General features: G+C 48.5%; 6 protein-coding genes across 6 annotated transcripts; 1 reads left to right on the top strand and 5 right to left on the bottom strand.

The window, feature by feature from the left end:
• Window positions 1–2761: 2761 nt before the first annotated feature.
• On the bottom strand, window positions 2762–4259 carry BC939DRAFT_501693 (uncharacterized protein; the record flags this gene model as incomplete). The annotated part of the gene is made up of 2 exons (XM_051560196.1): window positions 2762–3091; window positions 3195–4259. The coding sequence occupies 2 exons, from the start codon at window positions 4257–4259 to the stop codon at window positions 2762–2764; spliced, it is 1395 nt and encodes a 464-aa protein (XP_051413784.1).
• A 1578-nt stretch (window positions 4260–5837) lies between these two features.
• BC939DRAFT_501694 (uncharacterized protein) lies at window positions 5838–8102 on the bottom strand (the record flags this gene model as incomplete). Its single annotated transcript, XM_051560197.1, has 1 exon — window positions 5838–8102. The coding sequence occupies one exon, from the start codon at window positions 8100–8102 to the stop codon at window positions 5838–5840; it is 2265 nt and encodes a 754-aa protein (XP_051413785.1).
• Window positions 8103–10948: 2846 nt separating this feature from the next.
• Window positions 10949–13534, bottom strand: BC939DRAFT_111632 (uncharacterized protein). The gene has a single exon (XM_051549922.1). The coding sequence runs from the start codon at window positions 13438–13440 to the stop codon at window positions 11218–11220; it is 2223 nt and encodes a 740-aa protein (XP_051413786.1). The 5' UTR covers window positions 13441–13534; the 3' UTR covers window positions 10949–11217.
• A 743-nt stretch (window positions 13535–14277) lies between these two features.
• On the bottom strand, window positions 14278–15742 carry BC939DRAFT_446598 (uncharacterized protein). The gene is made up of 2 exons (XM_051554986.1): window positions 15137–15742; window positions 14278–14670 (listed from the first exon to the last, which is right to left on the bottom strand). Exons 1-2 carry the CDS (start codon window positions 15292–15294, stop codon window positions 14334–14336), a joined length of 495 nt encoding a protein of 164 aa, XP_051413787.1. The 5' UTR covers window positions 15295–15742; the 3' UTR covers window positions 14278–14333.
• A 2965-nt stretch (window positions 15743–18707) lies between these two features.
• BC939DRAFT_111758 (arginase) lies at window positions 18708–20517 on the top strand. Its single transcript, XM_051549923.1, has 4 exons — window positions 18708–18860; window positions 19147–19476; window positions 19614–19953; window positions 20060–20517. Exons 1-4 carry the CDS (start codon window positions 18789–18791, stop codon window positions 20251–20253), a joined length of 936 nt encoding a protein of 311 aa, XP_051413788.1. The 5' UTR covers window positions 18708–18788; the 3' UTR covers window positions 20254–20517.
• A 1780-nt stretch (window positions 20518–22297) lies between these two features.
• On the bottom strand, window positions 22298–24336 carry BC939DRAFT_446626 (Mob1/phocein). The gene is made up of 5 exons (XM_051554987.1): window positions 23838–24336; window positions 23453–23616; window positions 23065–23158; window positions 22820–22947; window positions 22298–22695 (listed from the first exon to the last, which is right to left on the bottom strand). The coding sequence occupies exons 1-5, from the start codon at window positions 24194–24196 to the stop codon at window positions 22448–22450; spliced, it is 993 nt and encodes a 330-aa protein (XP_051413789.1). The 5' UTR covers window positions 24197–24336; the 3' UTR covers window positions 22298–22447.
• Between the last annotated feature and the right edge of the window lie 562 nt (window positions 24337–24898).

Below are 24898 nucleotides of genomic sequence, written 5' to 3' on the forward strand. Positions count from 1 at the left end.
GGAAGAAGACAAGGAAGGGGACGAGACCGATATCTTCTGCGCGAACATGGATTGCATCAGACTGTGCTGCTCGTCCTCGCTATCGACACCGGCATGGACCGAGAAGGACGAGTGTCGACGTTGCTCGGGTGTGGACACGCAGGATGGCAACCCGGTTGTGGAACCCTGATTGTTGTTTAGCACCAGGGACGCGGGATCGACGCAAGCGGCCGAGCTGGAGTTGGAGGTGCGACTAGCGCCGATGTTTGAATATATGTTATAGTAAGGCGACAGATTACCTTGACTGAAGGCAGAGTTGTAGTGTGATGAGGATGACTCGAGCATGTCCGTATGACTGTGGTCTGTGGTATCTGAAGCGTAGTCGAATGAGTGGCAGGATGAGGTCGAGGATTGCGAAGAGAAGGAGGACAGAGACAAAGAAGAGGAAGGAGCTGAGGACATCGAGGTTGAGAGGGGATCGAAGGCGTTTTCTACTCTTGCGCCAGGCTGACTGGCATTAGAACCGATGCTACAGGTCTGATGCTGATCTCCCATCTGGGAGAGCAGAGACCCGGGTATGCCATCGAATGGTGGCCAGGACGTGATGGGAGAAAGGTTCTTGCTGTCGGTAACCAGGTTACGCAAGGAGGTGTAGATGAAGCCGTTCAAGGAGAATGCTGAGTCCATTTTGTTTTGATGCTTGTGTTTTGTGTACCGGTTCTTTGTTGTTGGAGGTGGGGTGAAAGTGATCTACGCTTGTGTTCCTGAGAAGTATTAAAGATCCAGGAGAAAGTCAGAGCGAACAAAGACTCTGATGCCAGTATTTTTAGGTTCCTCTGTTTGTTTGTTTGTTTGTTTGTTTGACACGGAAGATGACAAAGATCGGGGTGAGGAGAGGATGTGGGGATGCGGTACTATTTAACAAAAACCAAGCGAATGTGCCACTTTTTTTTTTTTGTTCTTGCCTGATCTATGCCAGCTGGATCGAATATATGCTCTCAGGTGTGCGCTGCATGAAATCACCTTCGGACGAGGTCCACCTCATCTTCCGGCCACCCTGACCTCAATCAGGTCCGGCATGATAGTCCTATGCGTGTGCGCTTCATGGGTTAATATCGATAATATTATTCCAAAGATAAAATTGAACATTTGCCACCTTTTCGGCGCCGTCACGGACGAAGGCTGGACAACTCATGCCTGTCTCCATTTCCGGTGTGCCGTCTCCCTGTCCACTGTAGGATACGGCTTGCACTGACAAAAAAAGTCATTGAGCGTAACATTTTGTACAAAATGCGCGACCATCTCCGTATCCGGAGGGGTCCCTACCACATCACTTGTGAGTGTAGAAGACACAGACTGGATGCTGCGGTACCGCTGTTTGGTGCATATCGCCTACTTGTGGCATCTTCATTATGTCGATGGCCGTTACAACCAATTGGGACTGAGTATCCTCCAAGGGGATTATTCGAGCGAAAGATCCACCATTGTTTTGGTAATCTGTAACGCTACACCAGGTCACAAAAAGCATTTACGGACGATCCTGAGCTTCTCGACAATGTGATCGCATCATGCGCGATCCTCATTACAAATGACATCTGGATCGCATTCCTACGGAGCGGATGGAATTTTGTACCACAGTTCAAACAACGCGTGCACAGTTAGTTCCCGCCCATCCTCTTTTTCTTTCGTTTTATTTTTTCAGGTTTGCGTCTCGAGGTAAACACAGTGCTTGATCTGAAAATTGCTTAAAGTTTGCCAAGTAGCGAGTCTCTATATCTTCTAGAAAGCAGCACCACCCAGGCCCAGAGATGAAAGCTGTCAGGACGCGATTGCTTCTCCTTGTTGATGTATATTTGGCAGAGGCTGGAGGAATACCATTCTATTTTTTTCTCATGGGGACGACGGTGCACAGGAATTAGAATAATGATAGATGGCTAACAACCCACTTCCTCCTGTCGCTCTTTTTTTTTTTTTTTTTTTTTTTTGCGAGTCGTTTCAGAAAGAAAAAAAAAAAAAAGAGTGATGGTTCATATTAACGTATGCCAGGAACATGAAACACGAACCTGGGAAGAGGCTTTGTTCAGACGCGGGTTGACTCCGCGTTTTTTATTTGTTCATAAAACGACAGTTCCCGGAATATCTTTCTATATTATTCCCATGACATATCCGCCTGAACTGGATCAAGTGCCTCTTTGTTTCCAGGCCTCTAAACAATAACCTAAAAAAAAAATTTAAATTAAATGCTATGCCCCTGTCGCCCAAGAGATCTGGCGCGGTGCCTGAATTCATTTTTGGAGATTAAACTTTGGACCGCGTTCGTCTACAGTAAGGAGCATAGCACACACGCGCTTTTTTTTTTTTTTTTTTTGACATAACAATCTCATACCTGGCATATTCATGAACGCGTAGCATTTATTTTTTAAAATTGATGGTAATGCTTTATTCGTATGTTCATCTGTATCTCATTAGGAACTACATAAAGGACTCATCCACCATGAATGAAACTAAGCCAAAAATAAAAACTGCAGAGAGATGCAAAAAGAATGAAAGAAGAGAAGAAGAGGATTAAAGAACAAAGGAAAAAAAGAAAGAGAGGGAACGACGGGCAAGAAAGAAATTAGAACGGAAAGAACTACCTTGCATGCATGCATCAACTACAGCAGCATAAAAAGTAAAAAAAAAAGAAAATAAAAGAAGAAAAAAAAAAAAAAAAGGATGATAAAAGTGTACTGGTCGTCAAGGGTATAGAAACTATAAAGATCTTTCATGTCCGCTCTCTCTCTCACTTGGTTTCCTGCCCCAGGTACTTGGCTCGATAATATGCAAGGTCTACCTGCACCGTCTTCTTACCGTGGGGTCGCGTGGGGTACCATCGCACCGTCGACTCAATCTCTGTTTCGGACTGCATCACGCTATAGACCCTCATCAGTGAGCATCGTGATGTGGCGTCGGCCTTGCTGATATGTCGCTGGACCGAAAACTCGTTCGAAAGCTCACTTTGACAGGCCTCGCAGCGGATCGGCATAAAGCGCCCGCGCCATCGGTGGGATTCGCGATGGCGTGCCAGAGATGGCTGGCCTGAGCAAGTCGTTGTGCAGCCCGGGTAGTTACACTAGGGTTCATTGAACGACGAAAAAGGAAAGTCAATATGTGCATACCATAAATAAATAAAAAAAAAGGGGGGGGGGGGGGGAGAGGGGTTGCATAATACGTACAGGCAACTTGGCAGGCAATGCCTTGGGCTTGGCAGATGTCTTCCTGACGCGTCGACGAACTCGTTTCCTGGTGGGAGGTTCCATTTCCTCTTCAGAGTCGGTGTCGGGCAGCACGCCAGCATGCTGCATCGTAGCCGACGGCTGGACAAAAACTTCAGATGTAAAAGTGGACGGCATGTTTGTAATCGTAGTCGAGACCAATTGCGGTCGCTCAATGGGCGAAGCGGAATTTGGCGCCGACAGATCATCGCTGGGCGCGGATCCAAAGAGTGGGCTGTAACACGCATTCTCGTCTCGTCTGTCGAGGCCACCTTGTTCGGATAAGGGAGAGCGCGCCTCGGGACTAGAGAGGCGCTCATTGGGATGGTCCTGAGCTAGAGATTCCACGTTGATGGGTCCAAAGTCCATTTGCTGCTGTAGGAGGAAATCATAAGATGGAAGTTGTGGTTCTACGGAAAGAACTATAGGGATGCTTGACTTCTGAGGAGAAGTGCGAGGTGAGACCAAAGATGGCTGGAGAGAAAGCAGCTCGCCCTGGACCTGATACAGTTCATAATGTTGGCGTTGGCACAGTTGGCGCTGGTACTGATCCTGCAGGTGTCGGTACTGCTGCAAGTACTCCTGCTGTTGCTGTTGCTGTTGCTGCTGCTGCTGCTGCTGGTAGTATTGCTGTTGATGAGTGTATTGTTGTTGCTGGCCTTGCTGCTGCTGTTGCTGTCGCAGGTTGGGGCCCTGGGCCGTTGAGCATGGTAAAGCGAAAGCACGCTGAAGAAGTGATTGGTCCATGTAAGCTTGGTGCTGCGGATCAGCGGGCTGATGCATGGTTTGTGCGTCAAGCAGCGAGCAAGGACTCGTGGATAGGGTTTCATCATGACTAAAGTCCGTCTGAGATCCTTCGCCCAAGAGAAACTGCTCGCTGAAAAGGTATGCACTTGCCATCTGGGCATCATCGTCAAAGGCGATGGGGTCCAGGGCCAGGGGAATCGTTGGAGAGAATTCGAGCGTCCCCAATGTGTTTGGCTGTTCAGGGTCCGCGGAACCGCTGCCAAAAACGGAGTGCTCCATAGCCAAAGAGTACTGGTGGTACAAGACAGGGTCGGTGAGAGGAAAGTTGACGGAGAAAAGATCGGGAAAGGGAGACAGGTGTGAGTTGTTGTTGGAGTAGCAGAGACGTGCTCACGCAAAAATGAGGGGAGTGTGCGAGGTCCGAGGCGAATGTGAAAAGAAAAGAGAGCTACAGAGAGAGATATTTGGTTGCGCACCAGTCGCCCTTTATATCCTCGTCTGCCGTCATAGCTCGACCATTGGCAAAATCGGGGTCGAATACAGAGGCGAGCACATCGAAACGAATGAGCCTTGCTGCATGTTATACGTGCAGGGAAGACTGTCTGAAGGAACAAACTAGACTAGACTAGAGAGGGGGAAGGTGTGCATAGAAAGCAACAGGTAGACAGCCGAATAGATCGACATGACAATAGGATGAAAAAAAAATAAGGGAGGGAGAGACCATGAAAAAAGGACGGACAGGCAGACAGATACGTCGAAGTGTCCTTCACCTTCGCCTTTGCCAAGAAAAAAAACAAAGCGCGCTATTCAGTATAAGCTGCACAGTGTGTTTTTATATTTTTTTTACGGCAGTGCTATCTTTGATCGGCAAAAAGAGTGTTACAACGGAAACACTCTGCATAAAACGCTCAAAAGGAAAAAAAGAAAAGAAGCCTGTGTCCGCGCTGCACGATGCAAAGCTAGCGAATATTATCTGCTTCTTGTCACAAGCGAAAAGGCCCGTCTGCTCCTCGGGTTGATCTAGCTGTGGCGCTGGTTGTCTGTTTTACCATTCTTCCCGTTCGTAGACTCCCCCGCTGGAAGATGCGCGCATGATGTGCCTGAGCAGTGCAACGTGATTGCTTACCATTTTTGATAACGAATCGGGACTTCTGCTGCATCATGCCCCATGCACAATCGCCAAGTCCATCGCGATGTTGATGCACTCCTCCACAAAACAATACGACTTTCTGCTTCTTTTATTCTTATTTTTTTACAGCATTGCTGTTGATGTGGCTCTCGGTAAATCAGTCAGCCATCCAGGACAAAATGAATGATGAAGAGGACTTATTTTTTCCACGTATCCCTTTTGGACCGGTTCTGATTGGTGTTACCCTCAGCAGTCGATGCGTGTCGATCGCTGAGTTCCTGCACCCACAGTGCATCTCCAAGGTTCCCACAACCCCCTCGACTCTTCATTGGTTCTGCTTCAAACTCAGATCGCGTCGTGTACGTGCGTTCTCTGCCCTGAAGGACCGGGCAAACAGCCAACAAAGTCGTCGGAAAGGGGAGGCGAATGCTCAGTTGACGAAAAAGAAGATGTCTGCTCCACCTCATCCGCGTGTTTCCTGTCCCTTTGGGGCCAGTACAGAAGACTAAACCCTCCCCGATTTGTCGATTCGAAACTCTGTTCCGAAGCGCTTCCTTTTTCTTTTTCTTTTCTTTTTTTTTTTTTTTGGTTTTCCCCATTGAGGCACAGGCAGCTTGAAAGAGGTCAGCGTAGTCTGATCACATCCAGTGCGCGTTGTTTCTATTGCAATCTCCAGAGATTACTTCTTAATAAATGAACTACGAACCACATCAATTGAAACCTCATCCTCACTGCAGAACCCTTTCCTCCAAGACCCCAAACGCTCCAAACAGCCTCACCTTCCGCTCTCTCCAGCAAGGCGGCATCTTCATCATCTTCATCATCCACTCCAGCTTCGTCTGACTATCCATCTCCGACATCACCTCCAAACTCGGCCACCCGCCCTCCCCGTCCTCGTCCTCGTCCTCATCCCGTCCTTGCCTCTCCCGTCTCGCTTCGCCATCCACGGTATCGCCCCCGTCTTCATCATCTTCACAGTCCTCCTTCTTGGCTCTCAATGCATCCTGACCAACTAAAGTGTTCAAACCGCTATTTCCAGGCCCTAAACTGCTGCCGCTGAGCACGAGCCCCTTCTTCTGCAGGGTCGAGTGCCACAGCTTCTCCACCATCCTATACGGATGCGACCGACGCTGTCGATGCACCTTCCTACCCGAGCTCGAGCCTGAACCTGTCACTGCACTTGCCTTCCCAGTAGGCGCCATCACGACCGCATCCCCTACAGTAGAACCAATAGCAGCTGCCATAGCCGTAGTCCTACGAGTACTATTACCATCTAGACCCTTCTCATCCCACAATTCCTGCTCCTCTGCCGTCAAAGACGACACAGACGAGGCCCTCAAGGTCGGTAACATCGCGCTCAAGAGATCCCACTTCCGTTTCTGATTCTTGATATGCAAGATCACCGTGTCCCGTCGTGCAAACGCCTTGTTGCATCCCACACACTCTGGCTTCTTGATATCCGGATCCGAACTCGGATTGTATCCCTGGATGGTGTTCAATGTCGCTGTTGTGGAAGCTGACGACGACGATGAAGACGAAGACGAAGACAAAGACGATGCCGGTGATGAGGAGCTGATCGACAGGGCCGAGAGACCTGAGCAGAGCAGAGGTTTATATGGGTGGCTACCAGTGGTGGACGAAGCCAGAGACGATGAAGATAGAGTAGACGAAGGAATTGAGGACGTTGCTCGGAGGCATGCGAGTGCACGGGAGGATGCATTAGCATAGGCGTGGATCTTGAGATGCCGTCGCAGGGTCGAGTTGTTAGCGTATCGCTTTCGACATACTTGACAGGTCAACGATGACATCGACGACGAAAAAGAAGAAGTAGAAGAGGAAGAAAAAGAAAAAGAAGGACTTGATCCGGAGGATTTGATGGACGATTCCGATGATGAGGACCCATTGAACAGCGATAATGAAGACGCCCGATTCTTGATCATCAACCCCGACAGAGAAGATGACCTTGGTGACGAAGACGCAGAGTTGAGTGAGATCAAGTCTGAGCCGGCACCCATTGCAGTCAATGTCTGCGACCGCAGACGCATCGGCATCGCCGTCGTCGCCATTGCTGAAGAATCCACATGCGGCGCAAACGTACTACTTGCACTTCGGTATGATCCGCATCCCAGCTGCGAAGGTGTGCTCACCCGCAAGAATGGCGAATGTGCTAACGAGTACACAGACGGTACCGGTGACGATGACGAAACCGCTTGGAGCGACGTTGAGAAGAGGCGTGGCGACGAGCCTACAGATGACGGCGACAGCGTCGTTGGATCGCAGAGCTGTGGCCAGGAGCAGACCATCGCCGAAAACTGATCATTATCACTCGAGAGATTCGATGGGCCCAAGTCGGTTCCGATACTTGCAGGGAACGACGTAGGGTAGCAGTATGATGTCGTCAAGGATGGCTGCTGAACAAAGGGCCCACCGCCTAAAGCTTGCTGTATTTCGTGGTTGAACATGCTCGAATGTGATTCAATCGCTGCGTAGCTCTCAATGGATGGAGCAGGTTCGGACATATCGGACTCTGGTTCCCAGAATTGAGGCCCTACTACTGATGTCAAGGGGAGTTCTAGCAAGGGAGAGTTGGCGATCGGAAGATGGGGCCATAGGTCGGTAGTGATGTACTCATGGTTCTTGACAGGGATTGGTGATAGCGCCATAATGTCGTTAAATCCGCTGTTACTCACTGACGACGACGCCAGCGTCGCTGCGGCGTAAGGTTTGTTGTTCACATCATTCTGGAGATTCAGAAAGGGCTGGTAGCGATATTCCCGGAATAACTGGTAGTGGAGCTGGTGAGGATCCTGATACTGCGGCTGCGGCTGCTGCTCCTGTTGCTGCTGTTGTGGTTCCAGATGTTGTTGTAATTCCAGTTGTTGCTGAACGGGATGGAGTATAGGTTGTTGATTTGGATCAGGAACAGGAGGAGTCGTGTAGGACGGTTGGTTGAACGTCGCACACGACTGTATCCACTCCGAGACGATGCTCATTATTTGCCAGGGAAAATATCTGCTATATCGGTGAATGGGCGGTATTGATGGCTATGAACGACCAAGGATTTATTGCAAGTTGACACTGTAGAGTAGACGTGGGCATGGATGGGACGATCAAGAGGGATAACGTCGTAGTTGTAGACAGAGGTGCTTGTTTCCGATTCCAGGGCCAAGGGTCTATTCTTTTATATAATGAGCATCTCGCTAACCGCAGCTGTTACCATGAGCTGGGGCTGGTGACAATGTGCGATTCATAGAAGAGGGCCACTGTCTTACCACCAACTCGCTTGTACTTCAGCACAAGTTCAGATCGCATGTTACAAGCGCCTTCCTACAGTGCGCTCGTAGGAAGGGGATGAGGCGTTTCATCAGCACAGAAACAAAAGCGGCAGCGATGTGCGTCTATTGCGGGTGCGGTGCATCATGCTCTCCGAATGCGTCCTGTCATCCTGGCAACCTTGCTCTATTTGAGAATACAAGGAAGCTACTTTTGGTCATCCTGCACGTCCCAAGTCACTATACAATTACTTGGAGACTGTGAAGGACATTGCGACCTTGCTGGGGAGCTTTTTTTTTTTAAAAAAAAAAAAAAAAAGCGTAACTGAAGAATAAAGACCCAAGCGAGCAAACAATCATCGTGTGAAACGAAGAAAGCATCAAAAGAATGGTCATTTTGTTCGCTTGAATCATTGAATATGACCCTATAAAGGACCGTACCGGAGCACATTTGGAGAGAGTGGCAAAGCAGGCCAGGCTGAGAGCTGAAAGGATTGCAGACCAAAGGGAATGGATATTTTCTTCTTCATCCTCTCTATGTGTTCCACACATATTTCCCGTCGTTTCAATGCGGTGCAGAGACACTACCCGTCATCAGGAAGTCCTGTCAATTCGACTAGTCAAATAAGACGTTGCTTCTTAATCTCCGCATGACCACGCTGTTTTCATTTCTTAAAGTATCCCGAGGGGATCTTAAAATAAACAGGAATCAGCTCAACGAATTGACAGTACGTCGAGCCTTACGATGTGGTTGTTAGGCATCAAAGAATTACATTTTGCGGTGCACACAACGCGACGCGTCAAAGACCTTCCTTATCAGGCAATAAGATCTATTTTTCGATCACTGCTAGTAGCGCACCTTTGTTCGTGTGGGTAATGGGGGCGGTAGTCGTTAGGATCTTTATTCAGCTTATATCAATGCAATTTTTTTGTTTGTTTGTACAGAATTGAGGGAGGAAGTCGACCTGATAAAGACGGGTAGGGAATGGTGCATTGGGCTAAGTAATAAATAGCGCCTGCAGAAAATAGAAACGGTAAGTGATACCGATAGGAATAATGCGAACAAATAAAAGCATAGACTGGGAGTGGAAAGCAGGTATAGAAAAAAGAATTGGGTGGGTGACAATCTGTGCGGATAACACACAGCAAATATAGATACAGAAAATAGTGGGAATATTACAGCGAGAAAAGAAAAGAAAAAAAAAAGGTAATGAACGCAAGAGCATAGCCACGACCAGCCCGATCCTCATATTGTCTGTCAAGGAGATCAAGAGGCCTGAAAACTGCACTGGTGTTCAGGGAGCTGTCAAATGGCATCATCATCTGTCGGCGAGAGACACTGCCTCCAGATCGATTAGACCTAGTATAAAAATAAAGTAACGGCGGGATGAGATTCAAAATCAAAGGCACCACAGATGGGTAATAGCGATGTCAGGTGTCCATAAAGATATACCATACCATGAAGATCAAATTCTTCGTTGGGGGAGACATTCTGGGAACTAAACAAGTCATCCTCCGTGCCTGTTGCCAACCTGAGGTAGTTGTCCATGTCTGCAGCTTCGAAATTGCCGCCCTTATTTTGTCCATTCCCGTCGCTGTTGAGGTCAAATTCATTGAGAGTGTCATCAACAAACCCTTCATGTTCATGCCCAATCCACATGCTGGAATGATCGCTGCCGTCCCGTAAATCGACAGGAGTGCGCAATCTAAGGAAGAAACAGAAAAGGGAAAGAGAAGAAGACAAATAAGTCGACCTTTCCTTAATGACGGATGAAGCGAATCAAATAAGTCCTTACCCTTCAGAATCGATGGTATCTTCGGAAAGCAAAAGGTGGTCTGAACTGTACCCATCAACAGCTCTATACTCTGGTTCAAAGAGAGACCCCGAGGACGAAAGATAGTCGATGGGCTGCGAATCATGGAAGGTCATGTCAGCCTCGGAACTCAGCTCGATCTCGACAGAGGAGAGACCGACCCCTTCTACAGTTTGGAAAACGACAACGCTCTCATCCTCATGCCCAAGGCCACTTGAAAGCAAAGGCTCGGTGCCATCTGCCTGTGCTTCCTGGCTGGAGGATCCATCGAGCATGAGCGCCGGTGCTCGTGATTGCTTGAAGATGGTCGTAATCCCAAAAAGTGATGACAAGTACTCGTTTGCGGGATCCTCCTTCGCTCCCTCCCACTCATGGTTCAGAACCACTTGCGGCGAGACCATGCCCTCGCCCGCATGCCCACCATCTTCGTCTGTATCGAGAAAGTCCTCCTCGGCCTCGCTGTCCGTCTCAAGTCGAAGGTGAATTTTGTACGACATGTTTTGAGCTCGCGCTCTTTGCTCACGGTATAGGATTGCGACATCATTCTCAGAATCACTGGAGGAGTCCCCACTGCTTGGCTGATGACGAGGACGGCCACGGCGACCCGATCTTTGCTTGGTAGGCTTGGCTGGAATGTGTCTAAAGGATTTTCCTGCGGTACTTGGTATAGGCATGCCCAGACACATAGGACAAAAGTACTCGTCCGGAACGTCGTCTTCAGAGAGATCCAGGCACTCCATATGGAGCCAGACTTTGCATTTATCGCACTGCACCATGGCCCCCTCGTCCTCCTTTGATCCGCAAACGCACATGATGATCCCTTCCTCATCCTCGTATTCCTCATTGGTGTTCTCATCGCCAGTGTTCTTGCTGCCGTACATCTCACGCGAAGCTTTAGGGCATCGCGCTTTGCGTTGATCCTCCGTCTCCGAAGCGGTAGACTCTCCATCCACATCGCTAAAAATGGACGTTTGCTATCATGACATGAAGCAAATCCGTATACTCGTTACTTTCTTCTGATCTCAAGTAATGACTGTACAGAACGGTTCATTTAACGATATAACACTTACCAAGTGGGCCATCGTGCATCGATCCATGTGCTCGAGAAGGCTATTCATGTTGCTGTGCGTTTTCCGGCAGTAATCACATCCGAGGCGGCGGCTGAGATGATCCAAAGTGTCGTCCCTCACATCAGACCACCTTTGCGCATCAGCGCCTTCCACAGTCGAACTAGGTCCATTATCCAGCGAAAGCCCCGCAGCAATGATCTTTGAGGATTTGTCCCAGTTCTCGACGGGTGGAGGGAGATTGAGGGCTTGATAAGCATCTGCGACGATTGTGCGTCGTTCAGTAACCCTGCGCTGTTCGTCCTGTTTTCGTGTCGACGTCTGAAGCAAACCCTTTCCGTTCCCAATAACAGCACCCCACGCTTGCGCTTGAAGCGATGCTAAGTCAAGTGGGGCATCTTGCACTAGGAGCTTAACCTTCTGCTTTGGTTCCTGAATATCGCACATGCCTCGCTGAAGAAAGTGCTTGAGCATCGATGCCATAGCATGCACGTTTGGTCGGGGACGCGTCGGATTGGGATGGGTCATGATCTCAAGGCAGGTCTGGAACAGCCTAGGACGAGGGATGCTGCGAATAGTAGGACGAATGTGGCGCTGTTTCAAAATGGAGCGTCGTGCAGGGGTCAAAGAGAAAGCGCGCCCTGAATGTTTAATAGGAACGGGTTTGGCTTTAGTGCTGGAACGCGTAGCGTGAGTCGGACGGGACAGTGGGACTGCAGGCACGGCAAACACATGATCTGCGGACTTTGTAGAAGACTCTGCTTTTATCAAGGCTAGCTTGCTCATCACAGACTCGACTGCGCGCTCAATAGAAGTGGCTATGGCGGCGGGGGTGTCGTTTCCGAGAGCAGAATCCGATACAGGGGCAACGATTCGGTCAGGGCTAGCAAGCCTTGAAGACGTATCGCTGAGACTCTCGTCATGCGTGCTCGAAAGGGTCTCCTTGCATTTTACCAGCGTCACCACCTCCGTATCATCGGACGAGTCAGATAGATCCGCCTCACTGTCCTCCAACTGTAATAGTTTTTTGCCATCTATGATGCGAGCCATGAGCGATCCATATGCCTTCGGGGTCGTAAACTCCTTTCCGGCTCTCGGTGATGGTGGCGGCGATACGATAGATCTACCGTATTTCCCGGGCTGGACTGATAATGGCTGCTCGGGTGGCGGGGTTAATACCGACGCCTCTGCGGTTGAAACCCTGATATCTTCCTGGCTCTTGCGGCGTTTTGAGGACGACGTGTTAGGTGGCAAAGGGTTCTTGCGGGGGCGACCAGGTCCCCTACGTTTCGCAGGGCTGGCGGTGGGCGTAGGCATGGCCTCGGACGGGTCTTCCTCAGCTGGAGTAGTCAAGGGTGACGCCTCCAATGGCTGCGCGGAGCTCGCATCGTTAGTCTCTTGTTCGTCTTCAGAGTCCTCCTCGGGACTGGTCAGAGTCGTGTCACTGCCAAAAAGGTCATCCTCGATTGAGGGAGATGATACAGTTTCAGCAGGTGAAGGTTGGGCCCCAAAGGCAGAGATCAGACCTTGGCGACGATCTGTTGTGGCAAACGCTTGAGATGGTGCCTGAATTTCGACAACAGATCGCACGGTATTTCCGTTGGATATCTCGTCCTCGTCATCAGCATCATCACTTTCAGAGCCACTATGCATTGACCGAGGATCCATCCTCCAACTCGCCAAGGTTGACTGTGTCTTGACTGACGACTGCTTTAATCCGGCATTGGTCTCAGGGACGGAGCCTTGATTCAGATATGTCGACTTGTCAGAGAGCGTGCGATGGAGAGGAGTGACGTTCAACGCGGAGGGGACGGTTGCGGGAGCCGTGTAGGTTTGAAGAACCTTGCGTCTTTTGCTTGGTTCCACATCGCTGTTGTACGGGCTGGGTTGGGTCTCAGTCAGCCTCTTTCGGATCTTTGTGGATTGCTTTTGAACGGGGAGGCTCGTTAGGATCTGAATGGAAGCTGCTGCTGACGGCGCATTCTCGATGTTATCTCTCTGTTGCCTAGTTTTGCGACCATCAGGCAGCTGGCGCTTTGGTCTCCTGATGTCTGCGCTTGGCGAAAGCTCGCTGGATTTGGTCGGAAGGTTGTGTGCGACATTGAGGGGCATCGCGGTAGATCGAAGGGGGATACTGGCGTCGCCTTGGCCTTGCGGTGGTGAGTGCTGGCTAGACATTACAGCCGAGCGCCGATGATAATGATATCATGAAGAGCAGTCAGCGAGCGGTCATTTGGAAACGAATGAGGAAGGTGAAGGGCGGATTCTGACATGATAACCGTGAATGTTTCTATCAACATACCTTATAACCTCGTGCGGATAGATATACAATTGACTGATATATATTTACAATGCCTCCTCTTCAAGCAGTTCTTCCGCGGCTTGACAGGCCCTGAAAGTTAAGAGGGGCAGTGGTCAATTGGCGATAGAGATGTATGGACAGCGTTTGATTGGCGGAGGTATAAATGAGAACGAGGGAAGCTAGGGTGAGAGAAAGTGTCGGGGGGGAGGGGTGTGGAAGAGGATAGGCGGTTAGGACAAGCAATAGGTCGACTAGGTGGGGGAAAGAATAAAAAAAGGTGCATAAATATGCTCTAGTGATAGTCTGATTCGGCTGGGTGGAAAGTGAATCGGAAGTGCGCGATGAGAACCTTCTGCAAAGACGACTACAGATGAGTTATATAAGATGGCGGGACGTGGAGCACGATTGGTTTGTAGGCTGAGGTAGGGAGAGGGAGGGATGAGGTATATGGGAGATGAGCAAGTGCTAGGCAAGATGGTCCGAGTTTTGAATGAGGGAGAAATGAGGAGGCCCTGAGCAGAGGAGGGAGAGTAGGAGGTGAGAGGGAAGAGTCAAGAAGAAAAAAGAAAGAAAGAAAAAAATGGCCCGTAGAATCTGAGGATCTCCCTAACCGAAAGCAGACTACGGGAGACAATTGTCAGCTCAAACTGTCCTCACAGCAGCAGCAGGAAAGAGGGGAAGGGCATATAGAAACCATCAGAGGACAACGTCCATCTCGCGAGTCGCTGTAATTTTTTCCCAAAGCACCACATTGCACAAAGGGCCCTGATTAGAATCTGCTCCTCTGGCCATAACAATGAAGGGTACCATGATTGATGTCGCTTAAACCCAGTTTCACAGAAACAACTATCGTCGCTTCATAACACGGCGGTACATGGTTCATATCTAGGGCTGCTTCCTGTATTATCGACAACATTATACCTCTTTTCAAGCTCCAGATTGAATGGCTGTAGTGCTCAATTAAGCCCGAAAGGAGATATGAACAATGAAGGAATAGGCTAAGCAAACAAGAGGGAGCAGTGATGTTGGCCGACCGTTGCTGAAGAAAGGCGTGGATGTGTATAGGTGTTTGCAAGTTGGATGGAAGGAGAGAGCAGCAAACAGAACTAGAAGCAGAGTGAGCGTGTACGGGGTGACAAGAATGAGGCAATGAGGTGAAGTCAGAGTGGTGTTGACAGCTTCTAAGTGGCGGGAAACGAAGCCAGGCACACGAAGGTTGATGAGCCTCTCTTCGCTAAACAAACAGACCATACTATTTTATATTATTACGATAGAATACATAGTAAAATGACTTCGATCGGGTCCTTTCTGAATACAACGTTTCATGGACATATGTCTCATTGGCCGCAATAATGTGCAAAAAACGACCGTTTGAAGCAAAGACATACCGATAAACGTGGGGTGGGGTGATCAAAGCAAGTGTAAGAGCAGAATGGGAAAAGGAAGAGACAAGGATGGGGAGAAAAAATGGTGGCAAAGGGCCTAAAACACATTATCTAATAAAATGGTGGCGTACTGAAGGAACCACCCTTTTCCCGGACCAAGTGAATGTTATTGGCGTACTCCACGTACCTGCGACCACAGCTAATTGAATAGGCGGATGTTGGATATACAAATAAAAGGAATAGGAAAAGATGTGGCATGATGGAAAAGGAGTTATGCCATATTCGATACGGAAGACATCTCAGGATGGCACACGATGAGACAGACGTAGGACTGAGGTCTGTCATATGCAATTCCCAGGGTCAAGAGGTAAAAGTCGGATCTAGATGTTCACATACCCGCTGGTTGTTGGAAAAGGAGTGGTCTGGTGGCGGCCAAAAAAATAAAAATAAAAAATAAAAAAAGAGACTTGACTTGACTCGACTCGACCTGAGGCAGGGTTATGAATCTCCAGGATGGAGCTTGGGGGAATGAAGGATGGGTATTGAAGATGGGGTCTGAGCGAAAAGGGGATGGCGATGAGGACGGGGGCTGATTAGCAGAGAGGGGAACAGGGAAGACTGGGCTAGGCAGGATACCAAACAGACACTTGGACAACAGAAACAACAAACAAACAAACAAAGATAAAAACAGTTGATCAAGGAAGGAAGCGAGGAGAGGCAAGTCCGTCGCCAGCATAAAGAATCTTCAAACAAACGTCTCCGTCTGTCGCGGGTCTGTGGGTCACCACCAGGGTGCAGAGCAGGGTGCAGCGCAGGGTGCAGCTGCTGCAAGATACGGGTCAGATGGACCCCAGCTGTGTATTCATTCCATTTCTTACTGTGCTTTTTCTGCCTCGGAGATGAAAACTACAACATTAAAGAAACGGACTTTTGGTTCAAGTGCAGCAAACGGCGCCTCAAAGCCTCAAATAGCCTTTCCAGACAGACCTTTCTTTTATTTTCGGATTCCCTTCCTGAGACAGTAGCACTTGTGTCCAGCACCTGGTCGTTCAAAGGAGAGCGAGCAGGAGCGGTCGAGTTGTGAATTGCGCGCGATCCTGAGAGAGTTGCATACACTGCAAAAGATACCCTGAAACAAAGTCGCGAGTTTGTACAAATGAAGTGATACAGCAGCAATGCGGGTCTTTATTTGAGTTGGATCCCTAGGCCACTGGTGTGTCTTGATCTGTTGAGTCGTCGGTGTAGCCCGTCGTCGGCCTCTTATACAAAGTCCTCTGTTGCAAGTAAAGTATGCTGAAGAAATTAATACCTGCGGGCTAGAAAATTCCGGCGAATTTTTTTATCTGAGTAATCTCGACTATGGTCGAACTCAGAGACCATACGTCTGATCGTACTGAATATTTGTCGCCCTGAATCCGCTCGGGCTAATGGACAGTTGAAGAGAATATCAGACTACTAGAAAGCATGAAAGGTGATGTTGACGACGAGGCACGGCTTGCAGAGTCCTGGCAATGCGGTATTGGCCTTACCGCCGTAACTGGCTCCAGCACAGCGTAGTGTTCCCGTCCATAGTGAAGACAATATTCGATGACAATACGTGTTAGACTGAAAAAGTGGACGCCGATATCTTTTCATGTCGTAGTCCAGTAAACCACGCGGAACAGTACCTTTATGAATAATTGCTGCATCTCATGCAAGTAAAGTTAATAAACGAGCCCGTTGAGGGCAGCCTCGCTAATTTTTCCCATAAGGCTGATGTTGTTTCAGCAATGCGCTTGTATATGAATTCCATGCTGCCGCCTTCGAGGTACCCCATACAGATAGTTAGCTCGTCATCCAGATATACTCCATAAGAACTTACATCCACGGCGAACGACAACGCTCCAATATCCTTACTTCTCGTGCAAACAGTTTCTGAAAGTCCGGTTGGAGTCACATCGGATGTACAGGACACATAAAGCCGGAGATCATCCAGTCCTGCTGTTGCCGCTACTGTACCAATAAGAATATAGGGGAGGGGGGGGGAAGATAATAAGGACATGGCTTCTGACAAACACAAGAACCGATACGACATCCATTCCTGCTGTCCTTGTCTGAATCATCATCCACGGTCGGCGAAAAAAGTACTGGAAGAGGAAAAACGTATAGAAACCTACTTTGTGCCCATAGAAGATCCTGTAGTTATGTGTCTGACTTTGCTGATTATGATGGCTGAACCCCCGCCCAGTTTTGTGACAACGATCATGTCCTCTGGTTTGAGGGTATAGCCCATCAATGGGTCGGGTCTACGTGTGCCACTAGGGGTCTCTGGTATGCTCATTATCGATCGAGGGTTCCGATCTGCGTTCGATGTAGTCGTGTATTGATTTAGCGCGCTGGGTTTCTTGGATTCTGTTCTAGATAGTTCATGTAGACGGTCTCAACTGTTTGCTGATAGGGTTGGCTCCTGTCAGGTTTGATGATAAACAAAGGCGACATCCAATTGAAGCGTGTATTCGGGTCACTCATACGTTTAAGAGTACTGAAGAGGCGGGACTGCTGTGCGTGGTGTTGAGTTGCAGGCTTCAGTTTTCGGGTATATAATCTTGCTAAAGATATGGTTGTTCCTACCAGCCTGGTTGCCCCTGATATTCGAATGGTTGAATGCGGCTGTCAGGTTTTGATGAAGAGATGAGAGAGTGTGTGTGGCAAACGATGGATGGAGACCATGAGGGCGCTTGCTGCGGCTGCAATTGCACAGCGCGGAGAGCACCCACCTATCCTACTCGTAATTGATAAGCCCTGCGTAATTGGCAGCACCCGTAGTAAAGTTCCACCCTCTGCACGGCTATCAAGCGCACGCGTATATTTGGCGCTCGTCACCACGGTAAAGGCCAATCTACGAGCGTCAGATCGTATAGTGAAAAGTGATCTAGGATACCAACTCATAACTGCTAGTCTGGGACTTCAAAGATCCCCTTTGATGTGAATGTGCCGTATTCAAACACATGCACTCAGGAGTAAATCATTCACGAAAATGCATTTGCGAAGATTCTGCGATAGGCAACAGCAGTTATCATTTGTGCAAGTGACCGGGGCAGCACCCGGCTGATGATAAGATCCAGAGGGGAAAGAGCGCCAAACATAACCTATTGCGCATGCTTGGATGCCGTCGATGGGGATCAGTTGGGCATGGATTCACTATCCTCGCATTTGGCGACGCAGCTCAGCTGCCTGGTGCTAAGAACAATAAGCGTGAGGGAATATAGACTGCATGTTGTTGGCACAAGTACTTATCAGATCGAACTACAGACAAAGATCGAAGCGGTATATATTGAAGCAAGTACAAACAAACAAAGAAAAAAAAAAAGGGCCGAATGGCCCCATTGAAGGTGAACAAGTGGAGCAAGGGGAGGGATAGCGTTACGGTGACCAGCACTGCGACTGAAAGATCAGTTCAATGCGGATGCAGCAGAACAGATGACCTCATCGGTCCCACTAGTGGTGTCTCTGCTGAACTGACTAAGGTTAGGGTAAGGGAGAGGGACCATGAAGCAAAGAGAAAAATGCAAAGGATAGGAGCAACACGGGCAATGGACGGCTCACATCTCACTTCGCACTACCTTTGCCTGCAGTGGGCCATCAACTCGCTACTGAAAAATGACTCGCTTAACAAACAAATGTACCTGGTTTTTATTTTTGGGCGACCATGAGGGAGTACCTGTGGGAAATTTCCAAAAGCGAATAAAAAGAAGGGGGGACCCGTGTCATTTTTTTTTCTCTCTTTCTTTTTTATATTTTTCTATATACTCCCTCAACCACCCCTCTTCATCTGCTCTCCACTCCCCATTCCTCTAACCATGTCTGTCCAGCACAAGTTCCTCAAGCAAAAGTCCGTTGGTGTCATTGGTGTCCCATTCTCTGGTGGCCAGGTAAGATCCTAAAAACAAAAATACCTCTCGTATCTTCACTATCAAAGTTAAAAATACAGCTGCACAGGCACATTTATACACGGACACTTAGTGAAACAAAGTGCAGTTGGCCGCTTTAAGAAACTGATCAGATCCTGCAAAGTGATCGCTCGAAGGGTTGATCCTGATCTCAAAAACCGAATGAACCCTCACAAACGGGAAGGGGAGCCAATGGGAAGGTGCTTAATGGACACTCCGCAGTCGACTAACCACTCAATTGCTTTATATTCGTGACCGTATCTATTAGCCCAGAGACGGTGTCGATCAGGGACCTCTCAAGATCATCGAGTTTGGTCTCCTGAACCAGCTCCAGGAACTCGAATGGTCCGTCAAGTTTGATGGCCACCGCGACTACACTGTCATGCAGCCTACATCTGACCCTCCAGTTGGAAAGCTCTTGAACGCTCGTTACGTCTCTGCTGTCACTGAGTCGGTCGCCTCCTCGGTTTCTGCCCATCTCAAGGAGGGCTCCCTCGCCTTGACCCTGGGCGGTGATCACTCGATTGCTCTTGGAACTGTCTCTGGAACAATGTCTGTCCACCCCGATGCCGGTTTGATCTGGGTCGATGCTCACGCTGTAAGTTCCTTGTTCAAGGTCTTTTTTGCCTATTCGGCATACACAAATACAAGTACCGCTAAAGGACATGGCCATTAATGTTAATGCTAATTGATCGCACCACCTTTCCCGTCCAAAAAAAAAAACCCCCCCTTTAGGACATCAACACTCCTGAGACCACTGAGAGCGGCAACATTCATGGATGCCCCGTCTCTTTCTTACTCGGTATCGCCGGCCAGATCAAGGAGTTCAGCTGGATCAAGCCTTGTCTCAGCCCCGACCGCCTGGTCTACATTGGTCTCCGTGATATTGATGCTGGCGAGAAGAAGATCCTTCGTGAACATGGCATCAAGGCCTTCTCAATGCACGAGGTTGACAAGTACGGTATTGCGAAGGTTGTTGAGATGGCCATCGAGCACGTTTCGCCCAACTGCTCCCGTCCCATCCACTTGAGCTTTGATGTCGATGCTTTAGACCCCTCGGTTGCTCCTTCTACTGGTAAGACGAACTGCTACAGTAACTGATATGGCAGCGGAGTAATGCCTCAATGGTTACCGGATCATATACGCTAACATTCCATTTTGTTTTTTGGTTCGATTTGTAGGTACCCCCGTCCGCGGAGGTCTCACTTTCCGTGAGGGCCATTACATCTGCGAGGCTGTCCACGAGACTGGCTGCTTGGTTTCCATGGATTTGATGGAGGTCAACCCCTCGCTCGAGGATGATCTTGCCGTCTACCAGACCGTCACTATCGGATGCTCCTTGGTCCGCTGTGCCATGGGTGAGACCCTGCTCTAAGCTACCAACCTCCTTGCATCTTTCCAACCGGTACGACCAAAAAGAAAAAAAAAATATCGATACAAAAGGCATTGAACGACACGACATCTTCACCATTCCCGACCGCCCTCGCCATCCCACCAACCTCGACCGATCAACAACAAAGAAGAAAAAAAGGAAAAAGCACCAAAAACACTTTAAAACTCAACAAAAAGCGACAAAAACAGCAACCAGAAAAAAAAAGTTCATGTTTGACAACATACTCCCTCGCCTTTCTTTAGCCTTGCACATACACATCACAAATCTACCAAAGACGCAAAGCAGCCCTTTCCTTGAATATGAAGAAGGGCTGTGAGGAGGTTTAACTCTTTGAGAAGGATCGTTAAGGATCTCTCCTAAAGGACTAAGTTGTTAGTATAAACACAGAAATATTCACCCCCCAAAAAAACAACCAACACCGACATTGGGTCTTCAGCGATGTTTGAATAATAAAGCTTTGCCCATCTTTGCTCGTATACATTTCTTTATGTTTCAGAGTAATAATCTTTCATGGACGTCCTATTGCCGTTCTCATCCATGTTTCCAACCGCGCGATCTCATTGGCCTGTGACACGTCCACGCAAGATTTATTTTTGGCAGTGGTGTGGACAGATGCAATGTACGATTACACCTATTGAAGCAAATCGATCCAGTTGCTCAGTTTTCCTACTTCCCGCCTGCAACACTTTGACAGCTTTGATAACCGCATAATGAGGTCCATTCTAAATATCACCATCATCCCCCTCGCTGCAGTCTACATTGCGTCTGCACATCAATGCCCCGATCCCTCTGAGATCAACACCGCCTGCTGTCGGATCAACATGAGTTCCTGTTAGTCTTTTCGTTGGGATTGATCCTGCAGACGAATTGCAGTACGCTCTGATGTAGCCGTTGCTAAAAAAAAAAAAAAAATGTCGGTAGTGGTTTGCGACGACCCTAGTGTGAACAAGAACGGATGCAATGCCAAGCAGTGCAACCAGATTTACATAAACGATTATGCTGCATGCGAATGCCGTAGGAATCCTACAACGTTATATGGGGTAGGCGGTGAGAGAATGTATCCGTTCGGGTTCTCATCCAATCCAAAAAGAAAAAAAAAAAAAAAAAAAAAAGAAAAGAAATGAAAATCTCTGCTACATTCATCTTATCATCTCAAGATTCCTTAACCCCAAAACAGAGCTCGGTGAATGTCCAGGGTCTACTCCGACGATGGAGTCATACCAGCTTGATAAACCTATACGACAATCCCAACCAATATAAAGCCGGCCAATGAACCCAGGTCTCTGTTCCAACTGTCACTCAAATCTATGACGAGACCACCTACTATGGCGGCCAGAACACCGTCATCCCCAGCACAACCCGTATCCTCAGCACCACCGCTGTCGTCAACGGAACCATGATCCTCCGCGGCACTATTACATGGGTCTCAAACAAACCTGGCATCGTGAGCGGAACCTCGACCCTCGTTCGTGCCACTTGCACAACAGCCCTAATTATTGAGCCAACACAAACCCGGTCCAGACTGATAATAGGAGCAGTCTCTCTGGAGGTGCTATTGCCGGTATCGTCGTCGGATGTTTGGCTGCCATAACACTTGCGGCGCTGTTGGCGTGGGGCTGGATAAGAAAGCGGCATGGAGGTGCAACCGCCGTTTATAGCAAGCAGACTGGCCCTTATCCTTATGAGAACCCACGCGGTGGATCTACTTCACACGCAGAGTCAAATGAGCCCTTCGCCATAAATTCGAGGAAAAATTCAAGCAACCAACATGACAGCCTAGGCGGATCTCGCGGACTCTCATTGCAATAACGCGGCGGGAACGAATAATACGTTGAGCAGCGATATATAGCGCAAGCAACATGAATGCCATTTAACCTTCGACTGCGTACAACAAACACCGCTAACGCGACAGATTTACGATGCTGACCCATCACTCGATAACACCTCAGCCATCGCCAACAACGTACACTAAGGGTCATATCATCTAGCACCAGCATCATAATGGTTGTTAAAAACATAAGCGCGGTGGGGTCGTTCATCTTTGCGGGACACAATGCCATACAAAGGGCGACTTTATTACGGGTTGGATATTCAGACAAAGGGAAAACGGTGGCAACAACAACAACGAAAAAAAAAAAAGGTAACAACAAGGGCTTTATGTCAAAACGAGTGATTCTCAACACAAGATCCCATTGCTGTCCATGATGTCAATCAACTCCTGTAGCGGCACAATATCTTTCTTGTCCAACAGGTCGAATTCCCGTCCAAAACTCACAAAGTGCGCAAACAGCGAGTTGAAATGTCCCTCCTGACACAGCGAAAGCATTTTGTCGTAATGTGAATGGTAAATGTGGGCAAAGACTCTGATCAGTTGCTTGAAGATGGCCCGTACAGTCTGCTGGAACGTTGCTGGGAACTCGCGTCCTACAAAGAGTAGATCGATGTTGATGTTTGTCCAAGAGAATGTTGGTTAAAACATGCTGATCATTGTCTATGCTATGGCCTAATAAAAACGAAAAAAAAAAAGCTCATCCGGTTGAAAACTCACCATCCTTGGTAGGAAACGTGTTCTCGTCATTGACAAGTGTCTGGATCCAACTCATCACGAAATCAATGTACTGCGGTGCCGGCACCCTACTCGTCTTCTTTTGCCCGTCCATCCACAGATATTCAAACCTATAAAGAACACATTCGCGAACGAGGATTTTTTTTTTGGGTTAATATAGGACCATCTTTTGTATGAAAAGAACGGGAGAAGAAGGACTTAATAACGCATGATCAAAAGGCACTTACCCTGCTCCTGCTGACATGGTTGGGCAGTCCCGCAGCGTGCAAAAGTCAGATATGGACCCGTAGAACATATTGATGTAGTTGTAAAAGTCGAAGACTGGTATGGATCATATACCGCGTGGCGGAAAAGTGAATGGATACAGTGATTAGACGATCTGAGCAAACATTCCTTTCTTTCTTTCATTCTTTGTTGTCGCACCAACAATGCCCGAAATAAAAAAAAAGTCTCTTTCCCGATAAAATGAAAAAAGGCGACACAGGAGCAAGAGAGGACGAAGCGGTAGGACTGAACGGAACGAGTGGGATAGTGAACGATCCCGCACACAACGAAACGAACCCCTTCTCCCCCCACCCATCAAAAAAGGACATGTCCAGGTATGGCGGTACTTACCATTGACTGCAAGCCATTCGTTAGCATCCACATATTTGGGCAGCTGGACGATCGTCTTGAAGTTGCCCTTGACGATTGAGTTGTTGCAGTAGGGTTGGCATAGGAATAGCGGACGAACTGCCGAAGAAGACCTCTTTGGCTTGGTCTTTCCTCCAAATTTACCACTATCATACACAGAAAAGACAAAATGTGAGCACAGCAGCATCCGGCAAAAAATCGAGAGGAACACAGCAGCTACGACCCTGGCATTGGGATTAGGGAAATGGCGCATATTGAGGCAAAGAAGCAAAAAAGATGAGCGGTATTCATGGCAGCGTCCTGAGCTTTGGGGTTGAGGGTTTGTGTGTGGAAAGTCGGTGGGACCTGATAAAATGAGAGCACTCACCTGATGTTGAAGAACCCACTCATGATGTTGAACCCGTTGGTGTGATGATGAAGTTGAAGGGGACTGGGCAAATGTATGTCCTGGAGTGGTGATAGATGAGCGAAGAGGGGAAGAAGATGAAAGACGGATGAAAGGATTGCTGTGAAGATGGAGAGATGAAGGAACGAAATGAAGCAAGTGTGGAGAAGCAAGCAAGGCTTAATTCTCTCGAAGCCTTTGAAAATGCTCAGATGATATTTTTTCAATCGTTCCAAGTACGATTTGTTCAACCGGCCCTGGCGTCTCCATGGCCGAGCAGGAAGGATTACCGCGGACAAGTCGGTCATGAAGGAGGAGGAAGTTGTGTCCTCCCGTCCCATCCCACTATCCTCCCCCACTGCCTACACTGCCTGTCTGGGCGAAGAAAGATGTCCATGGGGCTAAATTCGGTTGTCGTTGCTTGGCAAGCACGGCCAATGAGCAACGCGATCAGCAACGATGCTGTACTGCATTCTCGAAGGATCAATTTCATTCAATGGATACCGCCCCTGTTCCCACAGCAAAAAGGGTGTGTGCTTCCATGTATCTGGATGCGAGAATGGATCTTGGAGCTGTTGGTGTCCTGAAATGGCAGGAGGATCTGCCAACAAAGTTTACACGTGATACTCCTCCTTCGCTCGACACGATCTTCGCCCGTTTTCTAAGGAACCCATCACTTCCTTGACAGACTGGCAACTCCATACAGCTGATGGAGGAAAAGGGGACCTGTAGGTGATGAATTCGAAGCATGTCCTTGTTATGACCGAAGTTGGTCGAAAGGGATGTCGCTGTCACTTCATACTATTGGTTAGCATGCCTTTATTTTCAACAGATCAGACTGAAAGAGTAATAACTCCACCCGCCTTTTGATTGCCAAAAAAAAACTGACCAGTAGTAGTCATCAACCCTCTCGCCCTCTCGCCCTCTCCCTCTTTCTCGCACTCACCCCTCCCACTTCCCCTTCGAAGGATGAGGGGGAAACTAAAAAGTAAACAACAGACATGACCAGAGAAAAAAAAAATAAGGACAATCCTTCATCCTCC

The sequence above is a fragment of the Gamsiella multidivaricata genome (assembly GCF_025024155.1).
Source record: "Gamsiella multidivaricata strain RSA 2152 chromosome Unknown BC939scaffold_21, whole genome shotgun sequence".
NCBI classification, from domain to species: Eukaryota; Fungi; Mortierellomycota; class Mortierellomycetes; order Mortierellales; family Mortierellaceae; genus Gamsiella; species Gamsiella multidivaricata.

Coding starts and splice junctions, on each gene's coding strand:
- BC939DRAFT_111632 (XM_051549922.1), bottom strand. CDS start 13,440: ATGTCTAGCCAGCACTCACCACCGCAAGGCCAAGGCGACGCCAGTATC.
- BC939DRAFT_446598 (XM_051554986.1), bottom strand. CDS start 15,294: ATGACAGACCTCAGTCCTACGTCTGTCTCATCGTGTGCCATCCTGAGA. Junction 14,671..15,136: donor TCAATTAGCTGTGGTCGCAG/GTACGTGGAGTA, acceptor CTCTGCTTCTAG/TTCTGTTTGCTGCTCTCTCC.
- BC939DRAFT_111758 (XM_051549923.1), top strand. CDS start 18,789: ATGTCTGTCCAGCACAAGTTCCTCAAGCAAAAGTCCGTTGGTGTCATT. Junction 19,477..19,613: donor TCTGGGTCGATGCTCACGCT/GTAAGTTCCTTG, acceptor CCCCCCCTTTAG/GACATCAACACTCCTGAGAC. Junction 19,954..20,059: donor CTCGGTTGCTCCTTCTACTG/GTAAGACGAACT, acceptor TTCGATTTGTAG/GTACCCCCGTCCGCGGAGGT.
- BC939DRAFT_446626 (XM_051554987.1), bottom strand. CDS start 24,196: ATGGGACGGGAGGACACAACTTCCTCCTCCTTCATGACCGACTTGTCC. Junction 23,159..23,452: donor CGAATGGCTTGCAGTCAATG/GTAAGTACCGCC, acceptor GATCCATACCAG/TCTTCGACTTTTACAACTAC. Junction 22,696..22,819: donor CACGTTTCCTACCAAGGATG/GTGAGTTTTCAA, acceptor TACTCTTTGTAG/GACGCGAGTTCCCAGCAACG.